Source organism: Pseudoliparis swirei, chromosome 8, assembly GCF_029220125.1.
Source record: "Pseudoliparis swirei isolate HS2019 ecotype Mariana Trench chromosome 8, NWPU_hadal_v1, whole genome shotgun sequence".
Lineage (NCBI taxonomy): Eukaryota > Metazoa > Chordata > Actinopteri > Perciformes > Liparidae > Pseudoliparis > Pseudoliparis swirei.
In genome coordinates, this window is record NC_079395.1 from 7,459,535 (window position 1) to 7,475,199 (window position 15,665).

A 15,665-nucleotide genomic window follows, 5' to 3' on the forward strand; every position below is an offset into this window, starting at 1 on the left:
AAAGAAAAAATGTACACTTTTATTTATCCCTGTGGGGAAATTCCTCTCTGCATTTGACCCATCCTTAGTTATTATGGAGCAGTGGGCTGCAGTGAAGCGACTGGTTGTTTATCGTCTTGCTCAAGGACACTTCAACATGCAACTATGAGGAGAGCGGGGATCAAAGTAAAGAGTTTTTTATGAAAGAGTCTGGGATGAAACGATCATGATGACGATATGAACGCAGTTGGTCTCAAACTGCTTTTTAACTTTTAAAAAGTTGGCTTCCAAAAAGTATACTAGCTAGGTGAAGAACTGTGGGTGTTTATTATTACATAACACACCGCCAACACAGACTCTCAAGGTAAGAATGATTGTCTTTTCATTAAGATGCTTCCATTACAAAAGGATAGAGGTTATACATTTCCCTTTCATACAACAGGCAGAATATTATATTCTTAAATAAAGACAAAAAAATAAGATAAATCATCAAACAAGGGAAATAACAGACATTTATTAAACAGTATTTACTAATGTTACCATGTTGAAAACTATGAAACATATCAAAATCTAAATAGCACTATGTTTGTCTGCAATCTTTTGGTATTTCTGGCATCCTGAGAACCACGTTATTTGTTGCTATAGGTCGCAGTTCAAGGATGAAGCAGAAACATAAAGCAATCAAACTAACTAAAAAAAACCTCTCCACAAAACAATAACCATCTTGGCTCACAAAGGTTCTATTAAAAAAATTGCATCACGTTAGAGATGACAGACATGAGAGTGAGAGAGGCAGAAAGGCGGGGATGAGTGTGCATGTCCCCTGGCCGCTGAGATAAATGGGGGCACAGGAGAGGACTCATCTCTTCTTCATTAGTGTTCACACCGTGACGGAAGAGGAGGAGGAGGAGGTGAGGGTGCGTTTCCACCTTGGTTGTAAATGAGACATCTCGATGCTCCTTCGTCTTCAAATGGAGGAGGGGTGGGGGAAAGGGATGGGTGGAGGTGTGTATGTGTGTGTGTGAGTGCCTCTGAGGAGTGGGTGCATGGTGATGCAGTACGGCGCTGAAAAAAGTGTCTAAAAGAGAGAAGGGAGGCCAACTGCAGAAGAGCAAGGTGACAGATGAGGAAGAGGGAGGAGCGAGTGCTCAGCGTGCCTCCTATTGAATGACGATGGGAGATGAGGGGTCCTGGAGGGGGGTGTGCGGAGGGGCATGGGTGACAGATCGCAGCCCTTGAAAGGAATTGGGCTCCCAGCATGCAGCAGTAATCCGCATCATTAGCAGCACAGCGGCCTGCTCTTCGGCGCCCAGGCAGATATTAATTGGAAAGATAAGCTGAGTTGAGCTCAAAGAGTCCTGCTTTCGGTCACATAGTTCCGTTATCTCTCATACTTTTGGGCAACCGCCGGAAAAGTGTACAGTCAGGGTGTGTGAGCGTTACAGCGTGTCTCAGTGGTGTGCGTGCAAATCAGCGAGCTCTAATATTATGCAAGGGCTCAAGATAAGTACAAAGCTTCACATATTCAGAATACAGCGGCCGTGTTGTTCGTTTGTCATTGTCTTTAGATACCAACAGGCACATGAGCCCGGTTCTCTCCTGCTCTGTGTGCCGTTGGGAGGAACTTATTATCTACAAACAAAGAGAAACGGCACAGCAGTGCCACACGGGCGGCTTCCTGTTCCTTAGGGAGGGCCCAAAAAACACTCGAGGATGTGACCCTGCAGGGAATCCTGGGAAAAAACTTTTTCCCTTGTAGTGTAACAAATGATTTGCAGCTGTGCTTTCAGTGAAGGATAAGGGAGAAAGAGCGAGAGGAGAGGATGAACAAAAAGAGAGGGCTTTTTGTCTGTTGGTCACGGCGAAGCACTGAGATCATCCATTTGAACGGACCTAATATCTGATAAAAGCTCAGTCACGCAGCTCCTAATGCCTCGCAGAGTGCGATCACAATAGCGCGATGGTGCAGTGGAGGAATGCGTGAGGCCGAGTGGGAGCGCGTCAGAGACAGGGTGAGACATTAAAGCAACTGAATGTGTATGCGTCTTACCACTCAGTGACGATGTGTGTGTGTACAGAACGGACATGTAAGAGGCAGGGTCTGCTCCATGTAGATAACTTACCAAAGTAGATCATATTTAGGTGGCAGACTGTGAATTTTTAACCACAGCTAACAATATATTAACTAATTAACCCCAGTTACATAAGACGTTTGCATTATGGCCAAAGGGACACGTTTGGGATTTTGTCTCTCTCTCCTGACAAAACGATTGTTCACACTGCACATGAGTGAAACTGTCCTGCAGATACTGAGCACACCACACAACTGGGTTCATTATGAGCGAATGAATGTATCTGCCTGTGTGCGTCCACCAGGGAGAGAAAGAGAAAGTGTTTGATTGTGCGCAAAGACGGTCAACAAATGTGTGTCAAAGCGTGTGTGCGAGCACACGTGGGTTTTTCGCAGCCTTTTTCCCCAGATCCTCTGAGCCTCCACGAGTGTGTGTGTGTGTTTGTGTTTGTCAAGGTAGCAACCGCTGAGAGAGTGTATGTATGATTGTAAGTGTTTGTCTGAGAGGAGGAGAACAAGAGAGAGAGAGAGCGAGGAGACAGAGAGATACCGAGACAGAGGTGTTGTGTAGTAGCAGTATATCGAGTCAGTTATTTGGCCCGTGGGCTGCACAGCTTCCGCAGTCAGCCGCCGCTCCGCCATCCCCCGAGTGCAGCACAGCCACATCTACTTCAACTCGCCGTTGACCCTGCGAGCTCCAAGTCGCTCCAAAATAGGCTTAAATAAGCCGCAGGGGCGAGCACCAGACAGACAAACAAACATGCAAAGACGCCTCTATTTGTCTGCCGCTCGCCCTGACTCCCGGGGCGAGGCCGAGGAGCCCGCTCCCTCTTCATCGTCGCGTGACACAGGGAACGACAGCGAGCCGGGGCGGAAGGAAGGCGAGAGAAAAAAAAACGACAACAAAGTGAGAGGGATAGAATAGGTGTGAGTATGCCTTTATAAAGGAGACAACATGTGTACGATGACCCTCCTCCTTTGTCCTGTAGTTCTCCCTTCCTATTTGCCTCCACTCCATCTTCCCTCACATGCTGTGCCCCACATGGCCTCTTTCACTCACTCAGCACTCAAGCGGCACTTTTCCCTCTCTAGCTGAATACCAAACACCCAGATATTGCTGGAGGGAGACGCCTCTAGGAGCGTCCGTGACACAGCACAGTTCAACAGAGAATCCCCTCAATGTTTGTCTGCATTCCTACTCGGAGAAAACGTTGGCTTGGATGTGCTTCTACTTTCCGCTTGAAAGAAAAACTCTTGTTTTTATAATTCTTCCTTGATATTATTCGTCAACGCTTTTTGCGTTTTGAAAGAACCCTGTGTTCCATGTTACGGGGGCTTTGAGCCCAGAGCACCAACAGAATTAGTGCTACAAAGCCACTTCTTGTTGAGTGAGTAGAATATAAATGCCTGAATAACAGTGCAAAGAGAAAAGTGTGGTCAACACTTTTGAACACTCCATTCTGTCTACGCTATATAAGCTCACCTCTCGCTTATCAAAAGAAAAGCACACAACCTCCTCCCCGTTCACCAGTTATCTTGCTCTCTCTCTCTCTCTCTACAGGCTGGACGGGACACAAGACGAAAATGTTGCTTTCCTCTTTTCCTCTCTTCCTCTCCATCACCACCCCTCCTCCCTGTTTCCCATCACACACTATTTCATGCTACCTCCCCCCTCGCTCTCTCCTTGCATTAAATGATACTGTTTATACACACCCAGCATCTATCATCCCATTTCACACTTCCCCCGGCTTGTTTATCTGCCTCGGGTGCTGGGGAGACATGAAGGCACGCTCTCTTCCCCCCTCTCTCTCTCTCATCCCCCCACTTTGCCTTCTTTCCTTCTCTTCTGCTGGCTGCTCGTGGCCATTGATATACAAGGGCTTATTAAGCCCTGGCGGTACTGTTTGATCTTCGCTGAGGGAGTGTGTGTGGCAGCGAGGAAGTGTCGTGAAGACACAAGTCATTTACTTCAGTACTTGTTGTCTTATTCTCCTGGGTCTGGTGAAGATCCTGCTCCAGGCAGCTTCTGCCAACCGCTCCATCTCGCTGCACGCTTTACCTTCGGTAGCCGTTTGGTAAATCAACGTTTGCAAGTGCCGCATCGGGGGCGACAAATACAAACACTGCGGTGGTATCCGAGTTCCCCGAAGAGTGCGGTTAGGGGATATGTGCGGCAATCAGTGACAGCCCGCCGTTAGTCACTTTCTGAGAATTCAGGACGTTCTTATTCACACAAGACACCAGTTTACAGGGAGAAATGAGGAAGCCACGGTGTTCACATGCAGTGCAGTCATCTTGTTACTGTTAATATTGGGCCTAATATATGCATCAGATCAGTTATTGGATTTCATTCCTATCCTCTCCTGTGTTTTTGAACCACGGATGGCTTCTTTCGAGCACATTTGTGACACAATGTGATGCGTCAGAGTCTGAAGAAAGTTTTTTTACAAAGCAGAGTCTTCTGTTCAGCAGTGGATGTCAATTTATTCAGCCTTCTTTTTTCAGTAAATCTGACGATATAATATTATTTTGGGTACAAGGATGCACTGCAGCGAAGTAACAATCTTTTCTTTAATCCCTTTCAGAGTGACACCATCTCTGACTAGACTAAGTATGTGTCATGTCACACATAGAACCCTGTAGGAGTTCATAAAAGGTCAACACAAGGTTTTTCAAAAGCAACGTAGCCCTGAAGTTCCTGTACACCTTCACCCCAGGTAAGGGAAGGAAGGAATTTAGATGTCTGATTGGCATGAAGTTAAACTAATTAGATCATTGCAGAAAGGTTTCAATTACCAGGTTACTGAAGTGAGGGTAAGCACACTGATTGACTCCCAGTGAAGACTGATTAATCCAAGCGATTTAGTTTAAACGTGGGAGGGTGCTACACAGTTTGAGGAGGGGGAGTACACAGAAAAAGACAAATCTTGAGTGCCACTGATCCAAGCTGGGTGTGTCTGGCAGGTGTAAAGAGAGTGTGCTGCAGCGATGGGGTTTGAGCATTTCCTTTGAAGTCAACTCTATCATGGCTGCCCACTGTAGCCTCCTTAGCACCCAACACGCGAAGGAGTCGGGGATTACTGTGTGTGTGTGTGTGTGGGGGGGGGGCATTTCAAGGGAATCAGGCGTGCTTTAAAGACTCCCTAGGCCATGTGACCAGGCCTTCGTCTCCCTCTTAATTCCAGCCACACTAATCAATCTCCTCTGCGCTCTTCATGGCCGAGAAAGATAGGGGGACGGAGAGAGACACAGAGAGTGCACTGAAGAAAAAGAGCTGAGAGGGGAGAGAGAAGAGAGGAGAGAAAGAAATCGGTGAAAAGTCTGGGATTTGGTCTCGGACATCGCTCGCTCTCCCTCTCTCTCCCTCTCTCCCTCTGTGGTTGCCCAAGGCCCAGCTACTGAATATTCATGTCCCGGGAAGTGGAGGGGCCCAGAGCAATCGCAGACTCTCATCCTTCCTGCAGTGAAGTTTACCCCAAACCATACCATGGAGTGAGGCCTCCGCGTTAGTGCTGTTTGACAACGGCATGGGGCCTCCACTTAAAAAAGCCCAGAGTCTAGTATCAGCATTAATAAGAGATCGGCTGGCTGCCGAAATGGCAGAGCTGGATCTCTGATGTCATTGTCGACTGATCGGGGAGTCGTCAAGACAAGCTGCAATGACTTTTCGAGGCGGTCGAATTACAGTGTTCGTAAAATCTACAGCAGTTTGGCTTGCCTCAGCAATTCTGGAAACGATTGAGTGGCAGCGTGGTCTGAGTCAGAGGAAGGGTAATCAACTGAAATCCTGAGGTGACAGACACATTTACAAATATACAGAACAGGATCAGGCAAACGCACATTTCAAATGAATGTATGCGTGTGTCTCTTACATAATTTGCAGTGCTGTCTGTTCCTTCGTATCGGAGCACGGCCAGGACGAAGCAGAGGTACTCCTGCGAACTGGTGAGCGGCTTGTTGTGGAAGCCGTTGTACCTCTTCTCATCACCCACGGTGAAGGTGGCGGGCAGTGAGGCCAACTTGGCAGCGATGTAAGGCTGGGAGGAATCCAGGTGACGGCGGCGCCTCAGGGCAGGGCCTTCACTCGACCTGAGCAGCTACGAGGACACAGAGAGCAAGAGGTCAGGGGTCATGTGAGACAACACAGAGTCAAAGTGAGTCGGACCCCAACCTCTGACCTCCTTTATGAGAGCACATATTACTAAAGGCAAACTAATATAGATCCAGGTCTGGATGCTCCCAAATAGAAGATGATGAATCCAAAATGAAATGTCCTTTGCTCAGTGATATAACTTTGCAAACAATGCAGCCAACTTACAAAGTGAGCAATTAGCACTTGCTCCGGCACACAATCTCAGCATGACTGCCACCCTGCTGAATAAATGAGCGGGAGCACACAGCACTGGGGCATTGTGTTTTCAGCAGCATTTTGTTTACTGTCAGTGATGTCTCATGTGCTTCTCCCGGTGTAGCTTTATTAAATCATTATGTGAAGGGAGGAGACAATGGTCTGCTTACTGTTTAATGACTCAGGGAGTCCCATCTCTCTCCCTCTCTTGGTCTCTTTTGCTATTTCTTCAGGGAGCTTGAACCAAAGCGATCCAGACCAACCAGCCTTGCAGTGTATTTAAAAAAGATGCTATTAATACTGAGGCATGTCATTTAGCTTAAATCCTCTTGGGGACAAGGAAGACCTTTATTCAATAGAAAAATAAAGCAGTCATAAATCTTTATCCTGATTTTAATATCTTGTGTAAAACTTTGTTTGGAGTTGCCAAACCATGCCAATTAGGACGAGAGAGAATAATGTGGAAGTAGAGCCGTTACTCATCATTACTGTTTTGAAAAATGCGACTCGCTTACCATTTACATTTAGAAGCTAAATAAGAATAAGATTATATTTATTTGTGCGCACTTGGATTCAGCAGATGGGTACTAACAGACCTGGCGTCCAATCACTATATTCCCCATCTGCCTGAGTGAGTCATTGTTTAAAATCTCTGTGCCCTGCCGCCCCCACCCCCCCGAGCCCAGGAGGGTAGCGCTAATTAGCCACAACCAGGGACTTCCTACCCAGTTGGAACGGGAGATGCTATTGGTGACCTGTGACCTGGCACATTAGCTCATCAGCCACCAGCTGGCACTCACCTCGTCCAGGTCCATCTCGTCTGGATTCTTCCACCGCCGGGTTGACTGGGACACCGGCATCACCACGATGTAGTACCACCTGCCAAGAAAAACAAAGCCTGTATAAAGAGAGGCTGACTGAAGCACATACACGCTGAGATCAAAGCGGCCGAGCGCTTTAATAACACAGTCAAAACATTTAGTCAGACATACTTCCAGCGTGAGTCTTGCTGGGCTCAATTTAAAACCCGAGTGTGACACAAGTGGGTCCCACCAAGGTCGAACACCAGCAGATTGCCGCTGCTTTCTCCAATTAATGGCTAATCACTAAGAACATCTGCCATGTAGACTGGAACAAACACTATTCCAGTGAGACAGAGATCCCCATAGGATTCCGTAGGTTAATAGGAGCAGCTATGGGACAACTCGTGTTCTTTTACTGCTATCATTAAACAGACCAAAAATAGAATGAAAAGAAAGACATCAGTCAGAGGTGAGGGTCAGACTAAGGAGTAAGGTGACTAATAAAGCAATGTGCTTGTGGGGACAGAATGTACAAGCATCTGTGTATGGCTTTATTTATGTGCTGGCTCTCTCGAGCTGTTTCTCTTGTCTTCTTCCCCAGTCTTTTTTCTCTCAGCTCTCAGTTTTCCCCCCACTGTGGCATCCAACCACTTGTAAAATCAGCTGCTGCCTTCTCTCCAGGCCTCGGACCGATGATTCAACAGTCAGGTCTGGGAGTGGAGAGAAGACATGTATAACAAGACTCCTCAATCCCCCTCTCTCACCTCCACACACAGACCTCCACCCTCCCATCCCCGATCGCATGCACTCTTTGCCTGTCAATCGGAGCTGGAGCTTGGCCAGCCCTGTAATCTTTTTACCAATCAACCCTGTGCACTCCCCAACTCCGATGTGTCTGTGAGTGTGTGTCTGGAGGAAAGACGATACTCGTCGGGGTCAGGCACAGTTCTGCTCTCAACAATTTGAGTCAAAAGATAATACAGCTCCACCTGATGTTAAAAGCCTTGATTGTCATCAGCCGCTGTGTCATGAAGTTGGCTCGGATTAAAAGTTGAAGTTTTAAGTTTCAAAAGAGGTTTTGAAAACAGTATTGATTAGAAACAAGTGTGCCACTTGTGCTCCAAGTAAGGTCGTTCAGTGATGCAATTGAACTAGTGACCGAAAGAGGACATGGTCACAAACAAGATATTCACATTTCAAGTGTATTTTTCACGTGTTTATTTCTTGTTTTGTTTTAGTAGTTATATATATACTTTTTTTAAATGATCAACAATGAACTGATTCAGTGATTTAACTGCATTATTGATGTTTAGCATATTTGCAAAAATGAATGTCAAAACTGTGTGTTGCCTTATTTGAATGACACTATTTTCTTTTACAGTTAACTAATGTAGAGGTTCCTTAAAAAGCATTACAAGACACTTAATTGATCCCAGGTGAAAAGCTCGGTCACTGTATTAGCCAAGAATCAAACTAAAATTAACCTACATTCTCCCTGATGCAAATTCGGGAAAACTGAAGCCAGTGGATGACAACAATCATCATCTTTTGAATGTATTCACAACGTCTGAGCGAGCCTGACCTGACGCGTGTGGTGGTCTGGACCGTGGGCAGGTTGATGGTCATCTTGCCACCCTGAGCCTGATATGTGCTGGGCTTAGTCTTGATCAGGTCAGGGGCAGTGCGGATGGACACCTGCTGCTGCAGACCTCCAGCAATGTTGCCCCTGCTTGTCAGCACAAAGGAGTAGTCTGTGTCTGGCTGCAGCTGCGCGATCAGCTTCCTCTTCAGGTTTCCCTGCACTTCCACGCTCTGCTGGTTGTACAGGATCTGCGAGAATAATAATTTGACAGATTATTACACTTTATAAAATGAACCTGAATCTGGCTTTTCTGATTTTTTCAGTGCAAAGTCAATGGATCACACCCTGGTGAAAGTGTCAACAGCTGAGTGTGTCGCTGTGATCACATTTTTACAATTACATGTAAACTGCATGCTGCATATTGTGTGGAAATGAGAGTAATTCGATTCCAATTAAATAAAAACGCTGCTGCCATCTTGTATCTTCGTTTTTGAAAATTAGCGATGTCACAGGAATGCATATCATAATAAATTAAATCATGTAAAAGTCATCAAGGTAAAGTCTATGTCCATGCAAATTGTGAACATGGTCAAATGTTGTATCTGTATCTGTTTGTATCCTTGAGTAGATGGAAATTAGGATTGCTGAAATCTCAACTACTGACCTTGAAAGGTACTTGGGATTTGTAGTTCAGTGGCAAATCCCAGGTGAGGAGGACCGACGTCTTCATGACTGCTTTGACACCAAAATTCAGGGTGGGAAAATCTAGAGTGGGAGAATTCTAGGATTAAAATCTCAAGTAAAACATCTTGTACACCACACATTGTAATCTCTATGCTTAAGAGAATTTCACAATACTGTACCGCATATTCCAGGGCAATACCTTATGACCAAACCTGACAAGCCACAGGGAACATCAACAATCTCATTCACGCTTGGTTATGGAACACACAAAAATAGCCTTCATCTCCAAGCCGCTTTCATTAATTACACCCTGCTCACAACAAGATGTGCGCAACAGGCGGAGATCTTTGCGATCAGCAACCAATGTATAGAGCGTATTCACGTGACGTCAGAATCTCAATCGCGCCATTTTAGGGTCCCACTTATTAAATGTCAGAAGAAGTTGACCTGGCTATCGTGTCCGCTGTTTGATTATGCGAGAGCCCAGCAACCTCATGTCCTTCTGCATTACCAAAGATGTCAGCGGTTGGAATTGAATATTTGCAACGCTTTTTTGCCAGTGAGAGTGTGCTCAACTGTGTGCGCGGATGTGTCGGCGTGTACGTGCTGATCTGGAGTCAGTTTGGTAGGATTTGGGTATCAATAAATTATTTCATTTTAAATATGGATTTTTATTTAAAGATATTAATGTAATTTGCATGCAAAATAGGTCGACCCGAACCAGCGGACAAAAAATTCAACCCGCGGCAACACATCAAAAGTAGCCCAACCGCGGACCTGGCAACACTGGTTCAGTCGCACAGCTCCGCCTCCAGGACGAGTGTCTGGATGAAGCCGCTTCCAGCTCCTTCAGGACCAGCAGTGACTGTTTGGCTGGCCGTGCTGAGTGCTGTTCCCATGTAGCCAGTGTTTTATTTTACCTTGAAATGAATCACAGAGTAAAGGCAGACATCGCCCGACGGAGTTGCCATGTTCATGGCTTTCCTCCCAAGTTTCCATCCACAGTTCCTTTTGCGCAAGGGAAAGACATTGATTTTCGCTCGGCGAAAAAAGCAAAAAGAGATTATTGACGAGAGTGTGTCAATGGAAACGTTCCCACAACCCGATGTAGCAACAGAAACACATGAGAACAGTCCTAACGCTCAGGCGCCGAGTGAAGCCGAAGTAGATGCATGACAAGTTGAAGTAATAGCCTGTCTTGTTGAGCTGATAAACCCATATTCTGAATCATTAGTCCCACATCCAACAGTGAGGCACAGTACCATAATCACAAGGCACACCGTTTTGAACTGAAATTGTGTCTCCTTCAGGATATAATGGTCATTTCTAAAGAAGAGCGGCATAAAATAAAGCAAAACAATGCCGTGCAAGGACCCCAACATGGCCGCCAAAGGTTGTTGTGGTCACGTGAGTGAATACGCTCTATATGGAGTGTCGGAAATACACGAGGGCAAAGGGCAAAAATACCCCCAAGAAATATCATTTTGCCCCCGATATCACGGGGAGAGGGGCAAAAAACGCCCCCAGAATTTCCTTAAATAAATATGAACTTGTCAAAAACATCGTAGTTTATATGACCCGGTCCAGTTGCAACCTAACTAGCTCACGTCAGAGTGCATGCAGTCAGTGAATAATGTCATCCTCCTAAGTTACTGACATCTTGTGCTTCACAACAAATCCTCTATTTGGGAAAACACAATTAGTTTACTGCAGTTGACTACAAGTTTTAAATGTTTAGATTAAGTCTCTTATCACATGTAACATAACTACTGCTTTTGTTTTACAGAAGCATCGAGTAATCAGCTCAATAAGAGACACCTGTGGAGCTGTGGACTGCTCCAGTGACAGTGACACAGCCTATATGCACATATTTATTATAGTTATACACAGTACATTTCATGTATTATGTACTTTTTATAACTCTTTATTTTCTGAAATGACATTTTCAAAGAGTTTTTGTTTGAATAACATTAATCTATGTATAGCCCTGTTATAACAAGAATTATCCAAGAAATACAATTGAATATGATTGGCTAATTTCTGACACTTTGAATCTGTAGACTACTGCTCAATAGTGTTATTATCATTTGATGACAATTGCTCATATACTCTAAGCCTAAATAAGTATATTAATATTTTGAACATAGGTTCAATGTTAGATTAGATATTCCTTTATTAGTCCCGCAGTGGGTGCAGATTAGAGCAGTAATACAAGATTTAAAAAAAGAAGTTTAGTAATATTTCACACGTTTATTTCAAAATGCCCCCGGATTTCAGTCATTGGGGGCAAAAATTGCCCCCTAAAAAATATGTAAATTTCTTACCCTGGTGACATGTCTTAAATTAGACCTCTCACAACTCTGGGTATAAATAAGAAATCTTACTTTTAGATGATTTTAAAATGCATGAGAAGGTTCATGCTGGAAATGCATCAGATTTGTGTCTAATGGGTGGGAGGATGAAAAGGCATGGTAATGGGACTGTAGCGTGTAATGAGATTAGTACTCTATAAATTAATAAACACAGTGCTGTACTGTACTCGGTGGTAGATGAGCGAGACGGGGCACTGCTAAAGAGCTAGCTATAGTGTTTGAATCCTAAGCAGGTGATATAATGTCCATGTATATGCTCATTTATGCTGTGCGACTAACAATTATGCGTGCCTGTAATAAACCATGATTCTGTGTTTTCAAATCAAAACATCTCATGTTTAAGTTGTCCTACCGTTGGACATGGTCCTGCTCTGAATGCTGGGGCTGAGGGGTCCCCCGCCCTTACTGTTGAAGGCCTGTACCCGGATGTCGTAGGTGGTGTCAGGGTTGAGGCCCTGGATAGTCATGCGCGTGTCGCCCGTGCGGTTTGTGCTGTTCTGATGACTGTTGATGTCCTTGTACACGACCACGTAGTGGACGATCTTCCCGTTCCTTTCAGCTATCAGCGGGGGCTCCCAGGTCAGCTGGGTGCTGGACTGGGTCAGTCCTGTGACTTGAAGGTTGAACGGGAAGCCCGAGGGCATGTCTTCAGGGGTGCTGATCTCCTTCGCGTAGGCCTCGCCGCTGCCTGCGCGGTTACGGGCGCTGAGACGGAAGACGTAGGTGGCGCCTTTGTGCAGCCCGGTGACGGTGTAATGGTCGTCGGTCTTTTTTAGCTCGCGTGCGTTGTAGTTTTCCTCATCGGTGCGCTTGTACTGCAACAGGTAGCCCACCAGCTCACCCACCATTTCCTGCGGGGGTTGCCATTGGATCAGCGCTGTGTTGCCCATGGTGGTGCTGATAATCATAGTGGGCTTGCCTGGCACTGAAAAAGAAAAAGGTGAAGAAGTAGAAACAAAAGAATAAGTAAGAATAAACTATTTTAAAGAACCCTCACATTAAATTTCAATTGTTCAACATTTTGGGAAACATGCTTAAGATGAGAAAATGTACATCATTACAACATCTGCCACATGTATATAAAGCTCGAGCCAGCAGCAGGTTAGTTCAGCTTGCCACTGCAACTGTAAACCGCTATTCTGGCTCGATCAAAAAACTAAATCTGTCAACCAGCACCTCTAAAGCTCATCAATCACTCAAATATGAAGGTTACCTGCCTTGTTCATACCACTTCAATAGCAGTTAGTTATGGTAGCTAACCAGTCTGGGTGTTGAAGCGAACATACATGTAGCATCCAGCTTACACAAACACAAAATCCCCATCACGTCTTCTAATAATACTACAAGGGCAGAGGGGTTATATGTTTTAAGCCTTGAAGATAATAGCACAGTATTCACTGTAAACACATCGGCAATGTTTTACATGATAACTTTGATAAAACCAACTCCGACCTGCACCAGTCGTGGTGATGACTTTAGCTTTGCTCCGAGCTCCGTCTCCCTTGGTGGTGTAGGCTGCTACAGTGACAGAGTAGGTGGTTTCAGAGTGCAGTCCAACAATAATGGCCTCCTGCAAAAAAAGAAAAATCACAAGGTCAGAGTTTAAAAGGAATCAGTGAGTCTGTGCGGGACCGCCTCAAAGGCAAAGAAAAACCCAAACAAAACAAAACCCCTCTCACACAAGCTCCTATCCTCCTATCCCCTCACAGATCACACCAAAACCAATATGAGATTCAGCCCTCTGCTGTATCCACTTGTAGTTTGTTGAACAATTTGCCTATACCATGAAACAAAATGTGAGCATTTCACAGAGAAAGGTTTTGAAGGCACACAAACAGGACCAGGAACTTTTCTTATTTAAGAAAAACTCCCGGGCCCGATCGTATGGCACACTCTGAACCCATTAACCAACCAACCAACCAACCAACCAATGAACAGGAACATCACCAGTGTATCAGTGTTCAAGGCTGCTGCATTAATAAGCATGCATTATACCCAGAGGAGCTTGGGATCATCACTACACTGCAGACTATAAAAAACCCACACATTGTACTCTTCGGACTGTGGGAATTATTGGAAAAACTAATAATAAATCTGACCGATAAACAGACATCAGACAGATGTTACATGTTTAATGTTCTTATTCGTTAGGTTACACTCTTGGTATTTATTGTCCTCTGGATTCCCATGCAAGTTGAACAGTCTCAAGAACACAGACACACTAAGGTGGTCAAACAAATCAATAACGCAACAGGAAGGAACAAACAGAGAGCAGTAAAACAACAACAACAAGCAACACACTGTTATTGGTAACCTGCTGCAGTGCTGGCACTCACTTCACCAGAATGCACCCATCACACACGCTGGAGTTAACCACTCGGAGCTTGAACGAAGCCCTTATGCAAACAGACATATGTGGATTCACATACTCACTGATGCATATCTACTGTATATAAAAAAACACACACTGAAGTCTGCATGCATGGACAACAACAAAATATGAATGCTCACGCAAACAATGATAAACGGAGACACGCGCATACACACTCGATACCAAGAACAAATGGGTGGCCGCGGCTTGAACAAACATTCTGGAGGTGTCTGTCTGTGCCGGGGCCACCGAGAGGACGACCGCACCGATGCCCACGAGCCTTGCTGCCGGAACGCCGCGCACGCTTCTCATCCTTGGAATTGTTATACAGCTTTGCCCTTATGCTGTTTCTCTAACTAATGAAGTTTTAATTTCCTCACTCGAGAAGAACCTTTGATAGTGTATATAAGCCGGCTCTTTTAGACAATGCGTTTTACTGCCCCCCTCTTTCAGGGACATTTGGTGCTCCCATACTAGCTGTTAAGGGAGACAGGGGAGAAATGCTAAATTACTGCATCATAAAACCATTTTAACTTTATTGAAGAACCCCCATTACTTTAATCATTCAAAATTGTTTTAACAGTCTCAGCAGTGGCAACTGAAGAGATCTTTTTCCCTATTCTAGCAAGGTCAAATCAGGTCTCGGAACACTTTATAAACTCAGCAGAAACAGAAAAGGCATGGCTTTTAAGTTTCCTTCAGAGCAAATGCTTAGAGCAACACCAAAGGGCATTACAGAGATTATCACGTCGACAAGTTATAGAAATGGATTCTTACACTAGTACCTTCCCTTGGGTAAGACATGTCAGGGCGAAAAGGGCATCATTATTTAAGCATACATATATGCTTTGGACCTTTTCTTTTTTATTGTTGCGTGTATAATTACCTTCGCATTGAAAATGCGGAAGGTTATGTTTTGATCGCCGTGTATTTATTTATTTATTTGTATGCGTGTTATTCGCAGAACTCAAAAAGTATTGAACCGAATCGTATGAAATTTGGTGGGATGTTTGGTTATTATCCGGGGACCAGTTGATTAGATTTTGGGATCGATCGGGTCAAAGGTCAAGGTCAAAGGTCATGAACAGGTCAAAATCTTCTTGAATCGCATGAAATCTGGTGGGATGATTGGTTATTATCAGAGGACCATTTGATTAGATTTTGGGATCAATCAGGTCAAAGGTCAAGGTCATGGAAAGGTCAAAATCTTTTTTTTACCATAGCACGATACATTTTTGTCCAATTGGCATGCAACTAATGCCAAAATGTTCATAATTCAATGCCCAATCGTGTGATATGCGAAGGTATGCGCTCTACCAAGTGCCCATTCTAGTTATCTGATGTTCTACTCTCCGTGAACATGCCATGGGTCAATAAGAAATGCTAATGCTTTTGCTGTTGACATCTGTCTGTGGCTCGTCACACCACAGTAGTGACCTGGCACACAGACTGCTA

At 44.8% G+C, this 15,665-nt stretch overlaps 1 protein-coding gene across 13 annotated transcripts in view; it reads right to left on the minus strand.

Annotated features, from left to right (window-relative positions):
* The window catches only part of LOC130198577 (receptor-type tyrosine-protein phosphatase F), a 157,131-nt gene that overhangs the window by 29,930 nt on the left and 111,536 nt on the right, over positions 1 to 15,665 (minus strand). For all 13 annotated transcript variants that reach the window (XM_056421785.1, XM_056421786.1, XM_056421796.1 and 10 more), the window contains 6 exons: positions 13,292 to 13,409; positions 12,192 to 12,764; positions 9,448 to 9,548; positions 8,784 to 9,031; positions 7,199 to 7,277; positions 5,923 to 6,147 (listed from right to left, as the gene is read on the minus strand). In XM_056421785.1, coding sequence (XP_056277760.1) covers positions 5,923 to 6,147; positions 7,199 to 7,277; positions 8,784 to 9,031; positions 9,448 to 9,548; positions 12,192 to 12,764; positions 13,292 to 13,409 — 1,344 coding nt within the window. The remainder of the gene's footprint in view (positions 1 to 5,922; positions 6,148 to 7,198; positions 7,278 to 8,783; positions 9,032 to 9,447; positions 9,549 to 12,191; positions 12,765 to 13,291; positions 13,410 to 15,665) is intronic.